The sequence below is a fragment of the Vombatus ursinus genome, unplaced genomic scaffold (assembly GCF_900497805.2).
Source record: "Vombatus ursinus unplaced genomic scaffold, bare-nosed wombat genome assembly UNPS02007612.1, whole genome shotgun sequence".
NCBI classification, from domain to species: Eukaryota; Metazoa; Chordata; class Mammalia; order Diprotodontia; family Vombatidae; genus Vombatus; species Vombatus ursinus.
Window position 1 is genome coordinate 3,596,477 of NW_020947390.1, and position 24,182 is coordinate 3,620,658.

The following is a 24,182-nucleotide window of genomic DNA, read 5'->3' on the forward strand; positions in this document are numbered from 1 at the left end:
GTCAATAACATCAATAATTTTTTTAAAAGTCACAAACATCAATAATGAAATTAGAAGGAAAATCAAGTTTAAAGAGAAAAATAATATACTTGGTTTTGGACATGTTCAATTTGAGTTAGAAGGGACCTCAGAGGCCATTTATCTAGTACAAAGCGAACTTGAAAAAGAATGCCTTCCATAATATACCAAACAAATGATCGTCTAGCCTTTCATGGAGTGAGGAGCATACAGCTATCTCCCAAAGTACCCCTTTTCAATTTTTAATAACTCTAGTAATTTGGATGTTGTTGTTTTCTTACACTGAGCTTAAATATGCTTCTCTCTACCTTAGATCAACTGCAAATTTGATAAGTATCTATGCATCATCCAAAGCATTGGTTAAAATGTGAACAAAGCACATAGTATAGAATAAGTCCCTGTTATACTTCACTGGAGACCTCATTTCAAGTTGACATGAAAACATTAATGACTACTCTTTGGGTCTTGCTATTCAACTAGGTTTGAATTCACCCTGTTATATTTTCATCTTGTTCTATAAGAATAATGTGAGATTTTGTCAAATACTTTACTAAAATCTAGGTAAACTATACACACAGCATTCTGTTCAAAGAAAGCGACATGGCATAGTGGAAATGTCACTGACTTTGAAGTCAAAGGACCTGGGTTCAAATCTTATGTTATTCACTACCTATGTGACTTTAAGCAAAACACTTAATCACCCTGGGCCTCACTTTCATTATCAATAAAATTAGGGGGTTGGAACAGATAATCTCTGAGGTTTCTTTCAGCTGTTGATCTGTGATCTTATGACCTACTAATCTAATGACCCTATCAAGAAAGGAAATTAAATTAGTCAGGTATGATGAAGGTATGAAGCCATGCTGGGTATTTGTGATCCCATCTTCCTTTTGGTTAAAGGAATAGCAATCATCCTGTTATTAATATGTTGAAGGATTTTTGTAACAATCAAAATAAAGCTTACTTGATTTGTATACTTAATTCCCTGCCCTTTTTTTTTTAGAAATTCGGACAGCATTTGTCTATCTCTAATGAATGTGTTTATATGTTGTTATTGCTAGATAAACAAAAGGTCATTAACCAGAGGCAGAGAAGACATGGTAGCCATTTATAGCTATTGAAGACCTATCTAGAGTAAACTTGTTTTTATTGCTCAAAAAGCCAGAACATAGGACCAGTGGGTACAAGTTACATGGAGATAGATTATATTTAAACATAATAAAGATTATTCTTCATTTAAAATTATCCAACAGTGGAAAAGGCTTTCTCATGAACTAATGAGACCTCTGTCCCAAGAAATGTTAAGCAGATGCTAAATAACTATCTGTCATTGATAAAGAAACAATTCCTGCATGAGGGGTTTAACCAAATGACCTCTACAACCTCTTCCATTTCTAAGATTCTATAAATATCACTAGTGGGTTTTTTACCCTTTTAAGTTTAAATAATTTGACTATAAATTGTAAGAGACACAACATTTTATAGGAATTCAAGAATTATGGATCAATAACAATTCATGTGAAACTTTATTCAATTCCTTTTGTTATGTGTCAAGTTGTTTTAAACAGTTAACATTATTGAAACCCTCAGATAATAACTAATTATAAATGTATAGATGACTGCTACACATTTTGGGGATGAGGTAGGAGAAATTCATTGATATATGGAAACTTTCATAGATTAACACCTGCTGTGTAATTTATAATCTTAGAGAGTTGCCTGAAATACTGAAAGAGGAAGTAACTTGCCCAAGGCATAATAGCTAATATGTGTCAAAAGCAGGATTTGAGCCCAGATCTTCTTTAATTCTGAGGCCATCTATCCTTCTGTCCACTATGCCTCACTGCCTCTCTGTAAATAAAGCTGATTTTAGTAGACACAGATCCTGCCCAACTGAACCAATATTGGTTAATGAGCAGAGGCAGAGAAAAAACCAAAATGGTAGTTTTTTTTTAAATCAAAAGGATTCAGAGCATTTTGTCCTGAAGCAAAATGAAAGGTTAAAAAAAATGCATCACTTTTTCATGTTCACTTCATCTAGGAAGTTTTTAGAGAGGATGTGGAATTTTCAACTTTCCCCTAAAGAAAGGAAATATTTTTAAAAGATTAAGGAAAATATGTTCCAACCTATGAAATATCATAGGACTTTAATTGTTACCTAAAATTTTTTGTACAGGAAATTGCATGAAATTTAGAGTATCTTTCCCTAGACGACAAAGTCACTTGTTTTTCCTTATGTTTAGAAAGTACCTGTTGTTGTTTGTTTTATAATTTTGAATATCAGAATGTTTGAAAATACCTCTTTGATGTTTTTACTTTTGTGAAATAAGCTATCATGTCATAAAATCTGCTGTCATATTTGAAAGTACTTTGCTATATAAAGTAGTAAAAATAGATTATTCTGCTTTGCATAATTGATGACTTTTTTCTGGCATTTGTGTTAAGATTCTACCAGTGCAAGAAGAAAACTAAATCTTGAAAGCAATGAAAATAAACCAAGAACTCTCTTAGAGCAAAGAAGACAGCTCTCCAGTTCCATAAGGCAGAAGTGCCTTGAACAGCCACAGGTAAATGTAAATATAAATATCCATTTAATATTGAGATATTATGTTAATGAAATAAAACACTGCCTTTATGGTTCTCTCATTATATATCAAAAGCCATGAAGAAAAATTAGACCTAACCAGATATCAAGCCTAATATTGCTATACTGCTTACTTTTCCAAGCCCTATACTGTACTAATTGTTCTATTCTCATCATCAGAACCTATTGTTGTTTAACAACAATTTCAGAATGGTACAGAGGAAAGAGCACTGACTCTGGAGTTAAAGGACCTTGCTTGGTTCAGACCTGCATTTTAGAAAGATCAGTTTGACAGCTGAGTAGAGAATAACAATAACAATAATAATATTTATGTAACATTTTAAGGTAAAACATCTCATTTTATCTTCACAATAATCCAAGGATTTAGGTGCTATTATTACATCCATTTTACAGATGAAAAAATTGAGGCAGGCAGAGGTTAAATGACTTGCCCAGGGTCACACAGTTCATATCTCAGGTTGCATTTAAATTTAGGTCTGTCTGACTCCAATTCCAGTGCTCTATCCAGAGCTTGAGGCAGGGAGACTCAGAATGCTATTGCAATAGTCTAGGCACCAGCGTGGTAGCAGTGTCAGAGATAAAAAGGAGGCATGCACAACAGATACAACAAAACTAGAAGAAACAGACCTTGATGACAGTTCTGACATGGGGGATGAGAGAAAAGGAGCGTAGTCAAGGATAACATCTCAGTTATTGTATTAGCCTATGTTACTCCTGGTGTTACCCTCCACAGTAATAGGAAAGTTAGGAACAGGGAAGGGTTTGGTGGGAAAGATGAGTTCAGTTTTGGACATGCTTAGTTTAAGATGTCTATATCTCATTTGAGATGACCAGTCAACAATTGATGCAAGCCGGAGCTAGATAAGTAGATTTGAAAGTTATTAGCATAGAAATGGTAGTGTAGTCAGTCCTTGGGAGCAGAGCTTTTTTTTTCTTCTCTTTTTTTCTTTTGGTGAGGCAAATGGGGTTAAGTGACTTGCCCAGAGTCACACAGCCAGTGAGTATTATGTGTCTGAGGCCGGATCTGAACTCAGGTCCTCCTGACTCCAGGGCCAGCACTCTATCCACTGTGCCACCTAGCTGCCCTGGGAGCTAAGCTTTTCACAAAGCGAAAATATATAGAGATAAGTAAAGAGGGCTCAGGTCTGAGCCTTAGGGTATATCTACAATTTTGTGAGCATAGCATGGATGAATATCCAGCAAAAGAAAATGAGGAGTGGTCAGACAGGTAGGAGAATTAGAATAGTTTGTTCTCTCTCTCTCTCTCTCTCTCTCTCTCTCTCTGTCTCACACACAGACAACTAGAAAGAAGAGAGTATTGAAGAAAGAGTTATTTATAGCATGAAAAGCTACAGATCCTAGATTTAGAGCTGGAAAAATCCTTTGCATTCATCTAGTATTCTCCTCCTTTTACAGGGGAGAAAATAAACCTCAGAAAGTTTAAATGTCTTGCCCAGGACACAATTAGCAAGTGACAGAGCCAGAATTTGAAGCCAAGACCTCTGACTCCAAATCCAACACTCTTTCCACTATAAATGTCTAAAAATGCCACTGAACTATTAAGAATCACTTCAAAATTTTTGTATAAAATACTTTAAACATATGGTGTCATGTACAATTCAGTTAAATTTTTTTTTCAGTTAATTCTTAACACTGAAGAATATTGATCTTAAAAATACCTATAGTTAAAAGGTTTATTAATGTGTAACTTATATGTAACTTTTAACACATAAGTATATTTTATACATAAATATAATAAGTTTTTAAAATTCAGAATAAATGTTCTGATTTTTTTGCAATGTTTACAGAATATAATACAGTCTATACAACTAAGTTCAAGTGAGCCAGTACAAAGTCTGAGTGGTATTTCTCATCCTGAAGAAGGTATGCTTGAGTTTTCATGTTTTCCTCCCTGGTCTATTCACAGACCTTTCATTTGTTCCTTTACATTTTTTAATTGTTAACTCTCATGTACTAATCATGCTGCTACAGGTTATTTTTTTTTATTTTTATTTTTTTTTTAGTGAGGCAATCGGGGTTAAGTGACTTGCCCAAGGTCACACAGCTAGTACGTGTCAAGTGTTTGGTCTGAGGCCGGATTTGAACTCAGGTCCTCCTGACTTCAGGGCCGGTGCTCTATTCACTGTGCCACCTAGCTGCCCCTACAGGTTATTTTTAAATCTGTGTCTTACTACTTGATTTTTTTTATTCAAGTTATTCTTACAAATTTAATTATATCTCTGACATGATTCCTGGACGTATTTGCTGCTACCTCAAACTCATTGTAGTAAAATCACTCAAAAGACAAAATATGTACCTTTTATTTCTGATTCTTTTTCCTTTTCTGCCGATATCCTTCCACATATTAATCATTGTGAGAAAGATTATCTTATTCATCTTCTTTATGTGCAATCTCAAGATCAATGGATAAAATAAAATGTATTTTTAACCTTACTATACTGAACATAATTTAATTTTTATTTTATTCGGGAAGCACTTCAAAAGCTTAAATTGCCTTAGTATCATTATTATGACTATCAATTATGGTAGAAGCCAGCTGACAAGGGTCTTATGCCTAATTCATGAAATAACACAATATATGTTTTAGTCTTTTCAACTGGAAGAAAAATATCATCCTATTAATGCTGTGCATAACTTCTCTAGTTTCAGAAAGTACTACCCAGTTTTTGATGGCTGAAAACTTTATGAAATCATCAATTCCTGAGGATAAAATTCTAACTGCCATGAAACCCATGCAGCCATACAAACCAGCTCTTCCTTTACATAAGACACAACGATTAAACATTGGTACACTGTCTTTTGAAGAACAGAAGATTATAGAGTCACTTAATCACCTCAATGATAGATTGCATTGTAAGCATTTGAATGGTTTTGCTATACTGAACACAATACTGAATATTTTGATAATTTCAATAACCTTTTACTAAAATCCTAATTTGATACCTTACTGTGGCATGTTGATAACCCTGTGCTCTCAAAAGGCTATGTCTTTAGTGTTAAATGCTAACAGTTCCTACCAACCTCTAAAGGCTTCAAGGACTGGCCTGAAAGCAGACCATGCATTTGTTGTCCCAGGACTAGCCTAGCTAAATTCAGTGAGAGAGGGACTTTTCACCAGAAGGTTGGGCATCAGCCAATGCATTTTTTGGCCAGAGAAAATCAAGAGGTTGAGGAAGGGTTGGGATCTGCATCAGTGGAAGGAGAACCTACTACAATGAAATCACAGAGCTTTTGAAGTAAGTTATTTTATTAACCTAAAAATATAAATTATATCTGAATTATCATGTCCTCAAATGAAATATATTTTGGGACTGACCACTTAATTGACTTTAAGAGACTATTACAAGTTTACCAGACTATTCCTTTTATTTCAAGAATATAGTTATTAGAATTTTAATTTTTGAAAGCATGAAGCAATAGATGACAAAGAGAACTTGTTTCTCTTGTTTTAAGAAAAAGCATATAGTACTAAATGTTATTGAAAAATCCAGATGAAAAATGCAGTCGGTCATCTGGAAGGTTTTTTTTGTTTGTTTGTTTGCTTTTTGTCTGTTGACACTGACCATTTGACTATTTGAAAATATCTGGATGACTAACTGAATTTTTCACGTTTTGTCCAGATATTTGGTATTGTATAGATACAACCTAAAAATCAGAAGGCCTCTGTTTTTTCCTGGCTCTACCACTAATCCATTCCATCACCTTGAGAATATTGCTTCAGCTTTCTGTGCCTCAGCATCAAAATAGGAATAACAGAACCTGCTCTTATCTTCTTGATAGTGATTCTCCTAGGGTAAAAGGCACTTTATAAAAATTTATTATATGTAAATAACTTGTTATTTTCAGAACTCTCAAGTAATCATACTTTCTACTAATGTAATTTGTTTTTTTTGTTGTTGTTGTTTTTGTTTTGTTTTTGTTTTTGGCTAGGCAGTGGGGTTAAGTGACCGCCCAGAGTCACATAGCTAGTAAGTGTTATGTGTCGGAGACCAGATTTGAACTCAGGTCCTCCTGAATCCAGGGCCGGTGTTCTATCCACTGCACCACCTAGTTGCCCCTACTAATGTAATTTGTATGTATTTTAATCAGATTATTTACATTGTCTAACGTTAATGCTCATACTGATAAAATAATAGTTTATACATATATGATGCTTTACAATTAAAAATAACTTTCACATACATTATCTTATTTTGTCCCTTAGCTACCTCATAACCAATTGACCTTGCAATTACAGGAATCCACACTTATATTTTTCCACTAACATAAAAGCATATTAAGTGTATAGAGAACATTTCCCACTTAATGTTAAGTATTATTGACACACATATGAAATTTGTAATGTATTCTTTACTGTAATTCATGCATACATTTTAATATACATTACCATAGTAATTTTTTTTATTGTGGAATTTTTTTAGATGTCCAAGAAGCCATTTGCAAAAACCCATCAATCAAAAGTATTTTACAAATAGCATCACCTTTGGTAAGTATTGAAATTAACTATTTTTAGTTGTTTTCATGTAAGGGAAAAAAAAAAACTCTTGCTCTTATCTAAGCCTCTCCCATGTTGATACTGACTTTTAAGTTAGTTTTTAGAAATGACAACCTTATCCTTATCCATATGTAGCAATGCTTCTCATGGGAACTCAAAATTTAAAGAGCAGGAATTAATCTTAGAGATCATCTAGTCCAACCCACTGATGTTATAAATGAGGAAATGGGGCCCAGAAAGGGTAAATGACTTGCATAAGGTCACACAGGTAGTAATGAGCAAAACCAGGATGGAAATCTAGTTCCTCTTGACTCTTAAACCAGTGTTCTCTCCTCGACACCATACTTATATATCCTGCTTTCAAAATATAAGGGCATGCCATTAGAACAAATGGATGCCCTGATGTAATGAGGAAGCTGACTTACTTTTACATCTAGACCACTTCAACAATAAAGCTTTACAGGAGGACATGCAAAAGATCAGAATGTCAGTCTTCATATATTCATGTAACATAAATGCTTAGCTATGTCGGGAATATCCTGTGGAGTTTTCAATGACAGTTGTCTCTGTCATTGTCTCTGTTCCTATCATGTTATTTCTAGAACTCAACATCCCAAAGTTCTTCTTTGGGAATTCCTCAATGAAATACAGTTATTGCCAAATTCATGCTTAATCCCGTAGAGATTTCCTCATGTATTAGAATGAGATCCAGCATTGAGTTTATTGAAGAAGTCCGCATTAAAGTTGTATTGCTTGACTTCTAGCAGGAAAAATACATGGGGCATTGGCCATAAATTGTACTAAGTTATTTCTCAAGAGCCGTCAATTTACAAAGTCATATAATCCTTTTGGAAATTTTTAGTTCATTCAACAACACGTATTAAAGGTCTGCTATGTACAGGGGACTCTTCTAAGAACAGAAATGAATAAAACATAGTCTCTGTCCTCAAGAAGTTTATCAAGTAGGAGAGAAATGTGTATACACAGGACACAAATAACTAAAAAATAATAATAGTATTGATAAATTCAACAGGAGTGGTGCACACAATCTTCTATGTAGAAATACAAAATAGTAATATGTCTGAGGTCAATCAATCAGCAAGTATTTATTAAGCACATAATAGCTGCTTAATAAATGCTAGTTGACTTGACTATGTAACAGGCACTATGCTAAGAACTTGGGATACAAAAGAAAAAGCAAATATAATCTCTACCCTCAAGGATCTTAACTTCTAATGGAGAAGACAACACATAAACCAGAACATGCAGGATAAATTCAAAGCGAATAAAAGATAACCTTAGAAGGAGTGGCAATAGCAACTGGGAAGACTGAAATAGGTCTCCTGAAGGAGGCAGAACTAGAGCTTCTTAAAGGAAGCCAAAGATTCTAAATTGGGAGGGAGAGCATTCCATCCCTGGAGAAAGCTGAATAAAGTTTCCTTGAAGGCTATCTGATCTGGAGAAGACAAGGCTTAAAGAGAATAGAAGGACAGCTAGGACATCAAAGCTCCACTTAAAACACCTACAATTATTAAAAAGGGTTGTTTCTTTTTTTTACCCCCATCTTGAATCAAAATTTGTCTTTCTGTATCTTCCACCCAGGCATAAGGTCCAAGTGTTTTCCAAGGCTAAGCAAAACAAGCATAATCCTCTTGCACATGGCAATCCTTCATATATATGAAGACTGCTGTCATATATCCTCTTTTCCAGACTTAATCTTCCCAATTCCAACAACTCTTTTTTTTTGTCTCTCCAAGGAAAACCCATAAGTAATCCTTCCATTCAATTGCTGCTTTCTTCTATCTTATTGGTTTCATTTGTAGCCAGAATGATTGACATAATTCAGGTCCTTCAATAATGTGTTCAGTGACTGATCACTGAGCAAAAATCACACCTTAGGATACTGACAGCCAAGTTAATTTATATATACTATCTAAAACCTGTGTGATTCTTAACACCATTGTGCCAGATAACCAAAGAAGTAAAGTGGAAGGGAGTTGTATGGGACTGAGCACCATTGTCTTTGTTACATGGGTTGCTTTGGGCAAAGTACAGACAGACTTCTGATAGCGAGCCATTTCATACTTAGCTAGATTGGTTTTCAGAAGGCAGATTCAGTCTATTGCTGGGACAGTACTCAAAGCTTTTCAAACATGGTAGAATGTAGTAGAATTTGTACTCTTCTAGCCCAGCCTTCAAGGACCTAATGTCACCTCCACACCCCAAGGCATCAGAGTAGGACCTGTTTTAGAGAAAATAGAAGTGAAATGTGAGTTGAGTGGTCCTAGTATCTTTGTTTTCTTTAATCTCATTTGCACTAAGAAGGAATCTTATTAATATTCCATTTACCACTAACATAGCTTTAAAAATTCTTTTTTGATTGTCTTCAGAATTTATCATAAGGCTGAGATTATACTGATTTTATTCTCTTGACATTATTTGATTGGTTCTTGCTGCTCCTTGTATTTGTCTTTTGTTACTAGTCCCAATTCTATATCTTAACATAGATTCTTTTAAAATCTGAGTTCAACAGTTGAGGTCCCAGTAAGTCACATCCTTATCTGTAATGTGTACTGCTATTTTCCCCCATCACCCTCACCAGAATTCTGTTCTTCAGAAACTCTCATCTCTTAAAGTCTGAGGCATATTTCTATGTCCAATATTACCTTCTTCATCTTTTGCAAATGTTAAAATGATAGAACCACCACTAAGGTTCTTGTCAACGTCACACTACCCACCAGTTCATACTTATTATTCGGATTTCTTCCCATCAGGAAAGAACAGGATATGCAAAACTAATTAACAATAAAATGTTAGGAATTTACTGGACCATTCTTCAGTGATATACACCTCTTTAAAGACAATAGCTGGAAGTGGTCATTTCAAATCAAGGATAGAATTTCAAGTACTACAGCTGCTAGTGAAGATGATATTTTTGTCGTGGCAACTAGGTGGTCCAGTGAACATGAGACCTGAGTTCAAATCCAGCCTCATAAACCTGCTAGCAATGTGACCCTGGGCACATCATTTAATCTCTGCCTTAACTTCCTCAATGATAATATGGTTGTTGTAAGGATCAAATAAGATAATATTTGTAAAGTGCTTAGCACAGTGCCTGGCACATAGTGGGTGCTTAATAAATGTTTATTCCCCTCCTTTCCCTGCTGTAATATTTCCTAGTACCTCCTTATTATAGCATAAGAAAATATACATTCCACCTACATTTATGCTATCTCTGCCCTGAAATTTAAAGGGAAAACAAAACTGTATCATACTCTCCTATTTTCTTTTATAAAGAATTAATATTAATTAATATTAATCCTGGCAGCTAAAACTAATGAAGAAAAATTATACAATCTCCTGAGAATTTTTAAGTGTATTGAAATTGTATAAAAAGTACTTAGCATTCATTGCCCCCAAAATAATTGTTTTGATAGTGTAACCAAATAACTGATATTTTTCATCCTTTGCTCCCTTTACTCCCATAAATGAATCCCAACTCTATTCAAATAAGTCTGATTTCTGTCCTCTTAAAAAACCTTTGTACTTTTCCTGTATCTTAGTTTTGCTCATACAGTTCCACCTAGCCTATGATGATATTTAAGCTCATAATATAGTAATAATAGCTCACATTTATATAGCATGTAAAAATTTACAAAGCATTTTCCTCACAACAATCCTGTGATATAGGTCATCTAAATGTTCATGTCCTCAATTTACAAGCAAGGAAAAAGAGACTCAGAGATTAAATTATGTGTCCAGAGTCATACAGTTAGGAATCGTAGCATACATTTATGTATCTCTTTAAAGTTTACAAAGTTCTTCACATATACTACCCCTTTGATCCTCATGAGAACCTTGTAATGTAGGTAGATAGTTCAAGTATAATTTATCCCCATTTTATAGATTAGTCATGATATTAATCTCATTTCCTGTATTAACAAGAAGACTAGTTTGGAAGATCAGAGAAATGCCAAAAACATAGCACTAGATTTCAACAAAGCATTTTAAAGTCTCATGTCATCCATATAGACAAGATGGAAATAGATGTGGACTGAATTGAGCAGAACTATTCAGATAACCAAAATGAATGGTATTCATTATTAGAAGTCACCTTGAATGAAATCTAGTAGGGAACCCCAGGGGCTTGGCCTTAATCTTGTGCTGTTTTACATTATTTAACAATGACATGGATAAAGACAGCCTGCATAGTGGATAAGAGGGCTGGAGTTGGAGTCAGGAAGATGTCGTTCAAATCCTGCCTTTCATGATAGTTACATGACCATGGGCAAGTAACCTAACCTTTCATTCTCCCAATACAATCATTATGGATTTAGCTACTAAGACACAGACATTCTGATTATTAGTAGAGGGAGACTGTAGATGTCATGCTTAGGCAGATTACAACTGACACAAAGTTGGGGGGATAGCTAATAGTCACTATCAGTTAAGATTAAAATAATATCTTGACCAGCTATAATTAGTGGGTAAAATCTAGTAAGATTCTTAAGCATAAGTATTAAAAACAAAAAACAAAAAACAAAACTAAGCTACACAAGTCCCAGACAGAGGAGTCATGGATGGATAGAAGTTCCACAATTCATCTGAATAATATCTGGAGATTTTAGTGAACTGTTCAAATATGAGTATACAATATTGTATTGCAAACAGAAACCTTAATACAACATTATTATGAAAGACATAGTGTCCAGTAATAAAGTATTGATTATCCTCCTGTGTCCCAATCAAACTTCATGGGGAAGATTCTTCATGCCACAATGTAGGAAGGATATCGATAAACTATAGAGTATCCAGTGGAGGGCAAATTAGATGGTGAAATATAGGGACCAGTTTAAGAAACCAAAAATATTTAGCCTGGAGAAGATAAGACTTAAGAGGAATTTGATCACTTCAGGAATTTGACAAGCTGTCATGAGAGTTTAGATTTGTTGTTTTTGGCCCTGGAGAGAAAAACTGGAAGTTCACAATGGGTGGAAGTTGCAGAGATACAAACGTAGGCTTCCTATAAGGAAAAATTTCCTAATACTGAGAGCTAACCAAAAGTAGAATGAGCTCCCTAGGGTTATTTTTGATTTCTCTTTACTTTAGACATCTTTAAACAAACCTGCAGAATTGCCCACTTTTTGTAGAAGACTCATTTTCACCTATGTGTTGAAAAGATAATCTCCTGATTTTCCTTCCAATTCTGTGATTTTGTGACATGAAAGTACTTAAGTTTAATGTGGTTAAATGGCTTGTCCAAAATTGTTTGACTATTAAGTAGCAGAGCTAAATTGAACTCAATTAATGAAATCTCTTGAACCAAGATTCCCAAGCTCTATCTGGCTTAATCCATGTAATACGTGACTCGAACTTTAACTACAGCAAAATAATTTTGACCATTCCTTTTAATATTTAATGTCATATCCATATACTTCGTTGTAGTATGAATGTAACTGTAAGTTTAGGCTATGCCAATGCAATACAAACTCTTAAGACTTAACAAGCAGGAAAAGTTTCAAAATCAGCCCTAATGATAGACTGTAGTTCAGGCATTTAAAGACTAGTCTATGTTGAGCAGAATTCATTAAAAGTTAGTTATAAGATGGTGCTTTTTCTTTTGGCTGCAGCAACTCATGAAGCCTCAAATGAGATAATGTATAGAAAGTCCTTTTTGTATTTTAAAGTGCAATATAAATGTCAGTCATTATTTTGAAAGCATTGGGGAATACAATCTGTGTTACAATCTGTAGACATCCATTGAGAGATGAAATCACAGATCTTTTTAAGTAGTAAGTACTCACAAACAGTAGCTTTATTTTCATTGGTAATAAAACTTTTTAGAGGATATCATAATCTGATTACATAGTACAATTTAGGTTAAATATTAGGAGAAACATTCCAATTTTAAGGATAATAAGATATTAGTAGTCTGGTTTACTTAAGTAAGGCAGTAGCATCCCCTTCCCTGTAAAGGTATTAAAGGATAGCTCAGGAGTGGGGAACCTGTGGCCTTGAGGCCACATGTGACCTTCTAGGTCCTTGGGTGCAGCCTTCTAAGTCCAAGTTTTACAGAACACATCCTGAGGATTTGTTCTCTGAAGTTTGGATTCAGTCAAAGGGCCACACTTAAGGAACTAGATAGAGGGCCACCTGTGGCCTCAAGGACGCAGGCTCCCCACTTCTGGGGTAACTATTTCTCTTTCTGATATGATCTGCATGAAAGTTAAATATATATATATATACATATCTTTAAAAATTATAAACCAAAATGAAAATTTCTAGTCTTTCCCAACATCTCAAAGTTGGAAGGGACCTCAGAGGCTAGCCAATACAAGCCTCAACAGAACAGAAATACTCAGAATTGTCTTTTTTTCTTTTTATTATGTCAAGCCTAAATACATCTCATAACCATTTCCACTCTTTGCTCCTATATCTGCCTTCAAGGACCAAGCAAAACAAGTAAATCAATTTTACACATGACAGCCCTTCAAATACTTGAAGACATGTAGCATGGCTTCCCTGTGTTTTAACTTTTCCATGTCAGACATCTCTAATTTCTGCAATGGATGCTCATATGGCTTGATCTCAAGGATTGTCACTATCTTGGTCACTCACCCTCCTCCAAATATTCTGATGTCCTTGCTAAAATGTACTGAACTAAACTCAAAATGTGGCCTGACCAAGACATAGTACAGTGAGACTGTAAGCCTAGTCTTAAACATTAGCTTTTTTCTGTCATATCTCACTGTTGATTATCCATATCTTTTTTCAAATTAACAGCTACGTAGCCATATATCACCTATCTTGTATTTGTAACACTGATTTTTTTAAGCCCACCATAAGACGTTATAGTTATCTCCATTAAATTTCTTCTTATTAGGTTCTTCCCAATACTCTGACCTGTTAAGATCTCCTTGGATATTGATTCTGTTATTTAATGTTAGCCATCCCTCCTGGCTTTATGTCATCTGCACATTTGACAAGCATTACATAATATTCCTTTATCTGAGTCACTGACAAAATTTCAACAGGAGAGGGCCAAAGACAGGTCCCTGGGACACTCCACTAAATTTAACAACAATAGTCTGCATTTGTGTAGCACTCTAAAGTTCACAGGACACTGTACATACAGATTATCCTCTGGGGAGTAGTAGGTGCTATTATTACCCTCATGTGATGAATCTGAGGTAAACAGAGATAAATGGCTTGTTTATAGGCATAGAGTTTAAGTATTTAAGGCAGGATTTGAACTTAGATTTTTCTGACTCCAAATCAAGCACTGTATCCACTATACCATCTAGCTGCCTATAAAGATGTCCTTCTAAGTTGACATTGAGTCGTTAAATTACTTTCAAGGATCAGGGAACTGAGGAGAAATTCTAGGAATCAGAGGTTCCCAAAATGGGTGATACCGCCCCTTGGGGGGGCACTGGAACAATCAGAGTGGGGCACCATAGTAGTCTCAGGTGCAATTGGGGGGTGTTGAATAAAAATAAGGGGGCAGTGGAAGCATAAGGAAGGAAGAGAAGAAAATTTTATAAAACCATTCGTAGATGTTTCATCTGTTGTGTAACAGAATTACATTATTTTCCAAATAAACACACAAAATACAAGTTATAACTGATCAGTACTCAAACTTGCTGACAGATCTTAACAAGCAAGTGTTGGCAGGCGAGCATGTTGCGCATTGTCAGGAAGTCCAGAATGCATTGGAAGGAATAATGTATGTGTAATGACTGGTTTATAATACAATACTATACAATTTCATGATGCAATATGGCATCATCAAAATTTCAATGCAGGAAAAAACCACAAATTTATAATAAATTACTGAATTTAAGATGTGTCATTTTTAAAGAATATTTTCTCTATTTTTAAATGATGCAGATTTCAAAAAAACCATTAAAGGGTTGAAGAAAGTAGATTTCCAGGGGGACGCTGAGTAATTTTTTTTTAAAAAGGGGTCAGTGGGCCAAATAAGTTTGGGAACCTCTGTTCTGGGTTATACCTTAAAAGGCTGCCATTTTAATACATTGACTATCCCCTAAACAAAAATGGAATCTGTAAGCCAGTTCTCTCTAGGAACATGAGGAATTCTATAGATAAAAGATCTTAAAATTTTTGTTTTCAGCTCCAGAGAAATAGGATATAATATCTGTGTCATTCATTTAGCATTTATCACATTCTTTCCTTTTGCATTATTAGTTATATTTTCATGTTTATATTTCTTAGTTACTCGGAGACATTAAGTATATTATAAACATCTTGAGGGCAGAAATTGTTTTATATGACGTTGTGTCTCCCACTGTACATAACAGACTCATACATGATAGGAATTTTGTAAATTATTGATCATTTGGAATAGTCTTTGTTAAGTGGTCTGTAGATTTATGATCATCAGTTATTGTGTCAATACTTGAACTTACATTCTACAACCTAAAGTGTTTTCTTTCCTATAAAACACTGCTCTATAAAAGCCCTCATATTTGGGTAGAAGTGACTCGAGCTTCTCAGAAGCTGTCAGTCCCAGAAAATCATAGGTTTCAAGTACAGACTGTCTTCTGTCTGATGACCAGCCCAACTAAGTTCTAAGAGGGTAGGGGAGGAGAGGAACCTCATCACAAGAGGGTTTGGCACACCAAGTGATGATCTTTTTTTGACAATAGTGACTTATAAAGACATGGACAGCTTGAAATCTGTTCTGGTGGAGAAAATACCTGCACTAATGAGATCACAGATACATCCGAGTATCTAAAGATAAACAGGATGGTCTTTCCAGAGCCCCTTTAAATGTTCTACAATTTAACAATAGAACTGATTTTCTTAGTAAACAGTTAAACAGAATTGAGCTATAAGCTTAACAAACTTCCTTCAAAGCTTAAAAAAACTCCTATCTCACGGTTCTGTTAGGGGAAAGAAAAGGGGTAATCCAACCTCTTCTCTGGACCCTTCTCCCCTCCCATTTTGAGAACTGTATCTTTCTTGAGGTAGATTCAGCAACTATTCTATAAGCATCCTTAGGACCTCTGCCACCCCCAGGTTGTGATTTTCAATGTTGACTTTGAATCCCAGGAGCCAGAATTTCAATTCAAAGAATTTTGCTTAATTATGTAGGTGGTGTAATGCATTTTAAACAACTATCATACTAAGCCATTTGCTTTAGCATGCTTTCATATCCTTTTGATTATATGTGGCTTCCACATGCAAGTTTAAAGTGAATTGCTCTTACAAAAAGCAAAATTAGCAATTCAGCCTTTTATACAGCAGTTCTTGGATAGAGAGGTTTTACCAGTAATATAAATGTAATGTGAATATTATCATGACATTTCAAAATTTTCAGAATTTTGAGCTAAATCTTTAATGAATGAATTGGTACTCTTTATGTTAATATATAAAAAAGAGACAACTGATTAACAATATGTTAAAGCCAATTTATTCAGAATATTATATCATTGTGTTTTTCATAAACTAATTATGTTACAGAAAAATCAGCAATGGACAACCTCACTATCTATAGGCCGCAGTATATCCACTGAAGTTCAATCCCAAATACAGAGAAAATATTAATGGAACTTAACAACTACTAGATGGAACCTTTATTTCGAAATTATCTTGTAAATATATAATATATTCCTGAATTCCATAACCATTTTAGCACTATACAGTAAACTGTAAAATGAAGGCAAATTGATAACACAAGTAATGAATATTAACAGATTAGTTTACATTTATGATATCAATTCTACTTTATTACGCACTTTATTGTTAAATGCATTTTAAAAGAATGGAAATACCTCATTGTTTTTTTAATGAGCATGCTACTGGATGTAAATTTACGTTAAAAAGAAAAATATTTTGCTATTCAGATTATGTATAAGCTGTACTCTTAAAACTTTGTTTTTTCTGGAATTCCTAATAAATTCAATTAAATTTGTAAAAGATATTGTACAGTTTCTGATCTTCAGTTTTATTTTATTATACAAAAAGGGGTCATAGAAAAGGAAAACAACTCTCTCCCTTTCCCCCCCATCTCTCTTCCTCTCTCCCTCTCTCTCTCTCCCTCTCTCTCTCTCTCTTTCTCTCCCTCTCTTTCCCTCTCTCCCTCTCTCTCCCCTCTCCTCTTTTCTCTTCTCCTCTTCTTTCCTTTCTTCTCTACAGTTTGGTAGGGTCACCAAAAGTTCAAAGTGTGGTTCTCATCTTTGCAAGTTCAGAAACTTGAGTATGTTCATTCAGGGATGATCAGGTCTTAAGATACTAGTTCACACTAACCAAACTCATAGGAGACTGATTGATGATCCACAATACCAGTTATTAATTTACTCTGAAAATTCTGTTAAACAGGCCAAAATACTTGTGCCCACAGGTTAACACCTTCACTTTGTAGTAGGAGAGTATACTTTGGAAAATGATTTAGTGTCAGAAAGTTACTTGATGAATAAAGGGTCAAGGCAAAGAGACTTGAAAGACCTTAGGGAATCAAGCTATGATACCCTGATTTATTTCTATAATGGAGATAAGGATACAGGCCAAGAAAAACTTGATTATTCATCTCAGCCAGTCAGGGCACCCTCTCCCCAGACAGTATTAGAGACACTGACAGATTCTTTGACTGCTCTTTTTTTTTAGATCCAATTAAGACTACCATATTTGTGTTGCGACACTATTTACTCCAAACAGGTTATAATTCATTAGGTTATAGCTTATTTTGCATTTGGTTATTATTTAATCATCTTGATGAGGTCTAGAAGACAACATAGTCTCAACATTAACACTTTTTACACTTATCCCGGTTCATTAGTACTTAATTAAGCAGTCCATACCATTCCTCTTCTCCAAAGGTTTCTTTAGGAAGTGTGCTAACTCTTGACTCCTCAGGCTTTCTCATCTCTCTGTTTTCCTAATGGTCATTGAGTTTTCTACTCTCTTGACCCTCTAATCTTCTCTGCAGACCTCCTCTTTAAGTTATTTAAAGAGCTATTTTGCATTCAGAAGGAACTCATTGACTCATTACAGTGTCCAGGACTGGAAAAATGATAGTTTGTATGAATTCTGCCCTGGCTACACCCCATTTCTGGAGTACTGTGTTCAGTTCTGGGCATCACATTTTAGAATGAACATAGATAAGCTAAAGAGTGTATAGAGAAGACTGACTTCAGTGAAAGACCTTGAGATCAAGTGGAACATTTAGCCTAGAGAAGAGAAAACTTGAGGGGAATAGGACATGTGTGTTGTCTTCAAGTATTTTAAAGAATTTCACAAGAAAGGAAGGAAATAAACACTTGTTAAGCATCTATTATGCTCCAGAAACTGAGCTAATTGCTTTTAAAATATCTCATTAGATCCTTACAGTATAACCTTGGGAGGGAGGTACTATTATTATTCCCATTTTACAGTTAAGGAAACTGAGGCAGACAGAACTGATTAGCTAATAATTGTCTAAGGTAAAATTTGGACTCGGGTCTTCCTGACTCGAGGCCAAGTGCTCTATCCACCATGCCACTTAGCTGCCTCTCTGAAGAGGTATAAAACTTGTTCTGCTTAATCTCAAAGGACAGAACTAGAAACAATGGAGGAAAGTTGAAGAGCAACTGCAATAAGCTTAATGAAAGGAAAACCTTCCTAACAAGTAGAGCTATGAAAAAATAGAATCAGCTTCCTGGGGAGGTGGCAGGTTGGTCGCACCCAAGTAGAGGTTTTCAGGAAAAGGCTGGATACCTCCTTATCAAGTGTGTTGTAGAGAATGTTCTTAATCATATATGGCCCAGAGTAGATTGTCTTTTCCAATAGAGATTCTGTAATTCTAAATTAGATACTTAGAATTTTCAAAAGACATATGGAAATGGAAGCCAGAATAAGTAATTGAAGATGAATAAAAAGCATTTCACAGCTCTTCAACAGTGTTAAGGACTAAATAAACTAAGACTGAGAAGAAATATGAAGTAGTAAAAATGGGATTTTTAAAAGTTATATTGAGGTAGCTGATACCAGACGACAGAAAGAAGGGAAAGCCACTCAAACTTTATTTTCTTCTGTTTTCTCTTGCAAGGAGAATAATCTTTAGACTAGCAAGGCATGAACAAAAATTACCAATATAAGAGTGTTTAACTGCCCTTGATTAGTTCAGGTCACTGGGCCTAAACAAACTATATCCCAATGTGGTAAAGAAATGATAGATGTAATTTCTGAAACACTGTCAGTGGTTTCTGAAAGACTATAGAGCAAATAAGAGCTGCCACCGGATTGGAGAAGGGCAGATATCTTTATTTTCAAAAAGAGAAGAGAATGTTCTCTGAAAACTACATACCAGTGTGTTTGACTTAAATTGCTGGCAAAACGCTAAAACTTCATTTTAAAGAGAGTGAAAATCTACAGAAGCTTTAAAAACAGGTCATACTAGACTAACCACTTCATTTTTTTTACAGAGTTTCTAAAATACTAGATTAGAGGAATACTGGTATGGTTTGCCTAGATTTCAGCAGTGTTTTGCAAAGTGTAATGCTACACTTGTGAATGAGATGGAGAGATGTGGGCTAGACAATAGTGTTTTCAGATGCAGACTTTAATGTCTGGTCATTAATGTTTCTCTTACCTTTGAAGGAATCATCTAGTGAAGTACCCTAAGTATCTGTCTCTGTGCTGTTTAACAGTGACTTGTATAAAGGCATGGACATCATGCCTATCAGATTGCACATAACAAAAAGTTATGAGTTATCTAACATGGATGACAGAATTGATGTCCAAAAAAAATTACAATTTAGGCAAAAATCAAATAAGATAAAATATAATTTATTATTTAATTGCATTAATTTTTAAAAATTAAACACTTGCATTTGTGTGTGTGTGTTTTGTTTTGTTTTTTAATCAGTTTTTCAAGTATAGGTGGCTGGATAACAGTGTATCTAAAAATTAATTAATTTTCATTTCTATGCCAATAAATGCCAGATGATATCCACTTTAATCTTTTGAACTTTGGTCCTGAATCATCAACTGATTATTGGACACTTCAAATTGGATTTACTTTAGAGATCTCAAACTCAACCCAAAACAGAACCCATTATCTTTCCTCACCCATCTCCTAAACTCGCCTATTTCTATCAAGGGCAGCACCGACCTTTGTATCACCCACGTTCAAAATCTTAGTGTCATCCTCTACTCCTCATTCACCTGACATAAGGTCACCCAGTCTTGTAATTTCAACTTCTGCAACATCTCTCACATATACCCCATTTTTTCCACTTAGACAGCCACCACTGTAGTTTAGGCCTTCATCACCTCTCATCAGCACTATTGCAATATCCTCAGAATGATCTCCCCTCCCCAAGTCTGTCTCTACTCCAAATCATTCTTCACAAAGCTGCCAGAGTTATTTTTTTCTATTAAATGTAATTTTTATTGCATCATGACCTAAAAAGGATACATTTAATATTTCTGCCTTTCTTCATTGGATTGTAAGGTTTTTATGCCCTAGTACGTGGTCAATTTTTGTGTAGGTGCCATGTACCACCAAGAGAAAGGAATATACCTTTTCTACAGAGGTCTACCATATCTAACTTTTCTAAAATTCTGTTCATCTTCTTTCTTGTTTATTTTGTGGTTAGATTTATCTAGTTCTGAGAGGGGGAGGTTGAGGTCCCCCACTAGTATAGTTTTGTTTTGTTATCTGTTTCTTCCTGTAACTCCCTTAACTTCTTTTTTAGGAATTTGGATGCTATACCACTTGGTGCATATATGTTTAGTAATGGTATTACTTCATTGTCTGTGATACCTTTCAGCAGGATGTAGTTTCTTTCCTTATCTATTTTAATTAGATCTATTTTTGCTTTTGTTTTGTCTGAGATCAGGACTGCTACCCCTGCTTTTTTTTTTTTTAATTTCAGCTGAAGCATAATATATTCTGCTCCAGCCTTTTACCTTTACTATGTTTGTATCCCTCTTCTTCAAATGTGTTTCCTGTAAACAACATATTGTAGGATTATGGTTTTTAATCCACTCTGCTATCCGCTTCTGTTTTATGGGAGAGTTCTTTCCATTCACATTCATAGTTATGATTACTATCTGTGTCTTTCTCTCTATCCTATTCCCCCCCTTATGTTTTTCTTTCTCCTTTCTCCCTTTCCCTCCTCACTAGAGTTTTGCTTTTGACCACCACCTTCCTCAGTCTACCCTCCCTTTTCTTCCTCTTTACCCTTACTACTTCTTCTCTCCCTTCTATTCACCTCCTCCCTTTTCTTTTCCCTTTCCCCGCCTACTTCCTGTAGGGTAAGTTAAATTTCTATACCTAACTGATTATGTTATTCCCTCCTTGAACCAAATCTGATGAGAGTAAGGTTCACACAATGCTCATCTCCCTCCCTTCTTTCCGTCTACTATATTAGGATTTTGTGCCTTTTCATGTAATTTACCCTTATCAGCCTCCTCCTTTCCTTTTCTCCCAATACAATCCCTTAATTAGATCCACTTAATCCTCTTAATTAGATCCACTTAACCCACTTAATTAGATTTTTTTATCTTTACATCAAAGTCAACTCCTACTCACCCCCTCTGTCTATGTATACCCATTTTAAATGGCATAATAACAATACTGTTCTCAAGAGTTACAAGTGTCATCTTCCCTTGTAGGAATGTAAACAGTTTGCCCTTACTAATAATATGTTGTTTTTTCATTTCCCGTCTACCTTCTTATGCCTCTCCTGAGTCTTATATTTGAAGATCAAATTTTCTGTTGAGCTCTGGTCTTTTCATCAGGAAGGTTTAGAAGTCCCCTATTTTGTTGAATGTTCATCTCCTCCCCTGAAAGATTATGCTTAGTTTCACTGGGTAGTTGATCCTTGGTTGTAATCCAAGCTCCTTTGCCTTATGGAATATCGTATTTCATACCCTATGATCTTTGAATGTAGAAGGTGCAAGGTTCTGTGTAATCTTGACTGTGGTTCCATGATATTTAAATTTTTTTTCTTTCTGGCTGCTTGCATTATTTTCTCTTTGACCTGGTAATTTTGGAATTTGGCTACAATATTCCTTGGCATTTTCAATTTGGAATTTCTTTCAGGAGGTGATCAATGGATTCTTTCAATGACTATTTTTACCCTCTGGTTCTAGGACCCTTAGGGAAGCTTTCCTTGATGATTTCCTGAAAGATGCTGTCCAAGCTCTTTTTTTCATCATGGTTTTCAGGTAGACCAATAATTTTTAAATTGTCTCTCCTGGATCTATTTTCCAGGTCAGTTGTTTTCCCAATGAGATATTTTGTGTTTTCTTCTATTTTTTCCATTCTTTTGTTTCTGTTTCACTGATTCTCACTCTCTCATAGAGTCATTAGCTTCCACTTGCCCCATTCTAATTTTTAAGGAGTTGTTTTCTTCTATTAGATTTTGTACCTCCTTTTCCATTTGGCCCATTTTACTTTTTAAGGAGTTCTTTTCTTCAGTGAGTTTTTGTGCCTCCTTTTCCGTTTGGTCAGTTCTGCTTTTTAAGGACTTATTTTCTTCAGTGCACTTTTTTTCCAGTTGGCCAATTGTATTTTTTAGGGACTTGTTTTCTATAGTTAATTTTTGTCCTTCCTCTTCCAAGCTATTGACTCTCTCTTGCACACCAATCGTTTCTTTTCCCAATTTTTCTTCTACCTCTTTTATTTGACTTTTAAAAACCTTCTTGAACTCTTCCAAGAAGACTTTTTGGGCTTGAGACCAGTTCATATTCCCTTTTGAGGTTTCAGATGTGAGTACATTGACAATGTTGCTTTCTTCTGAATTTCTGCCTTGATCTTCCCTGTCTCCATAATAAGAATCTGTAGTCATTGTCTGTTTCTTTTTGCTCATGGTGTTTGCTTATTTCCTGACTTTTAAAAAAATTAAGCTCTCCTGCTGAAGAGCAGGTGGCACTGACCCAAGTTTTTTGTGCTTGGGAGCCCGGGTCCTGGTCACTGGCTTTGTGTGCTGGGGCCTCTGATGTTGGCAATCGGAGACTGTAGGGTTCTGGCAGCTTACCTGGTCTTGGGCTGAATTCAGCAACACTGGAGCTCTAGGGGTAAGGGTGGGGAATCTGTCCCTTGAGGGACACCTGCTCACCTGGGCCTTTCACTCCTTTCTTTGGCTCCTGCTCACCTGGGTGTTGCACAGGGATGTTTGCTACTGGAGGATATCTGTCAACCTGGAGCTTTACCTCTTGGGGTTGTTCCCAGAGTTTTGCTGAGGCACTGGAAGATTTGACTGCTGGAGAACACTGTTGTACGTGGTGATTTTCTGAACTGGGATCTACAGGTTCTCCTGCCTGTCTTGAGGCACTTGGAGGTCCTCGTGAGGGTGCTTGCCTGCTCCACCACCCTGAAGTTCAGGATTTCCCCCTGGTATGCTGAAGTGGGGCTTTCTGCTGGCTTGCTGGGACTCCTCTGCTCCCCCTCCCCCAGAGTGAGAGGGGCCTTTCCCATTAATCCTCCAAGCTTCCTGGGCTACAGGACTGCTGCACCCCATCTTTCAGCTGGTTCAGCTGTTCCAGGGTTTTTCCTGGGGCAATATTTTCTGGGTTTTCAGAGGTCAATAAAGGAGGGTGAGAGCAACTTACTTCTTACTCTGCCTTCTTGGCTCCCAGAAGCCCAGAGTCATTTTTTTTTTCTAAAGGCCAACCCTGGCCATAAACCACCTTCCCTACTCAATGAACTTTAAGTGGTACCCTATAACTTTTAGGGTCAAATCTAAATATCTTTGGCATTTAAAGTTCATCACAACTTAGTCCTATTCTGCCTTTCCAGTATTATTACAGTTTACTCCTTTCCACACATTCTCTTTTCTAGCCAAGTTGACCTACTTCTAATACTCCCATCATCCATCTCTGTGCCTTTGCTCTGGCTGTTCCCAGTGTTTGGAATACACTCTCTCCTAACTTCTGCTCTTCGGAATTTCTGGTTTCCTTAAAGCCTCAGACCAAGTGTCATCTTTTCTATGAGAATTTTCCTGGTTCCCCCCCATCCAGCAGCTAGTGTCTCCTTCCTGTGCACGTGTGTGTGTGTGTGTGTGTGTGTGTGTGTGTGTGTGTGTGTGTGTG

General features: G+C 35.7%; 1 protein-coding gene across 4 annotated transcripts in view; it reads left to right on the forward strand.

Moving 5' to 3' along the window:
• CEP126 (centrosomal protein 126) overlaps positions 1-24,182 on the forward strand; it is a 94,584-nt gene that overhangs the window by 54,084 nt on the left and 16,318 nt on the right. For 2 of the 4 annotated variants that reach the window (XM_027849555.1, XM_027849556.1), the window contains exons 7-11: positions 2,464-2,585; positions 4,432-4,507; positions 5,288-5,497; positions 7,066-7,130; positions 16,626-16,889. In XM_027849555.1, the coding sequence (XP_027705356.1) occupies positions 2,464-2,585; positions 4,432-4,507; positions 5,288-5,497; positions 7,066-7,130; positions 16,626-16,709 (557 nt within the window). In that variant the 3' untranslated portion in view covers positions 16,710-16,889. Of the gene's footprint in view, positions 1-2,463; positions 2,586-4,431; positions 4,508-5,287; positions 5,498-7,065; positions 7,131-16,625; positions 16,890-24,182 lie in introns of those variants that run through there. The other 2 variants (XM_027849557.1, XM_027849558.1) reach the window with 2 other exon arrangements.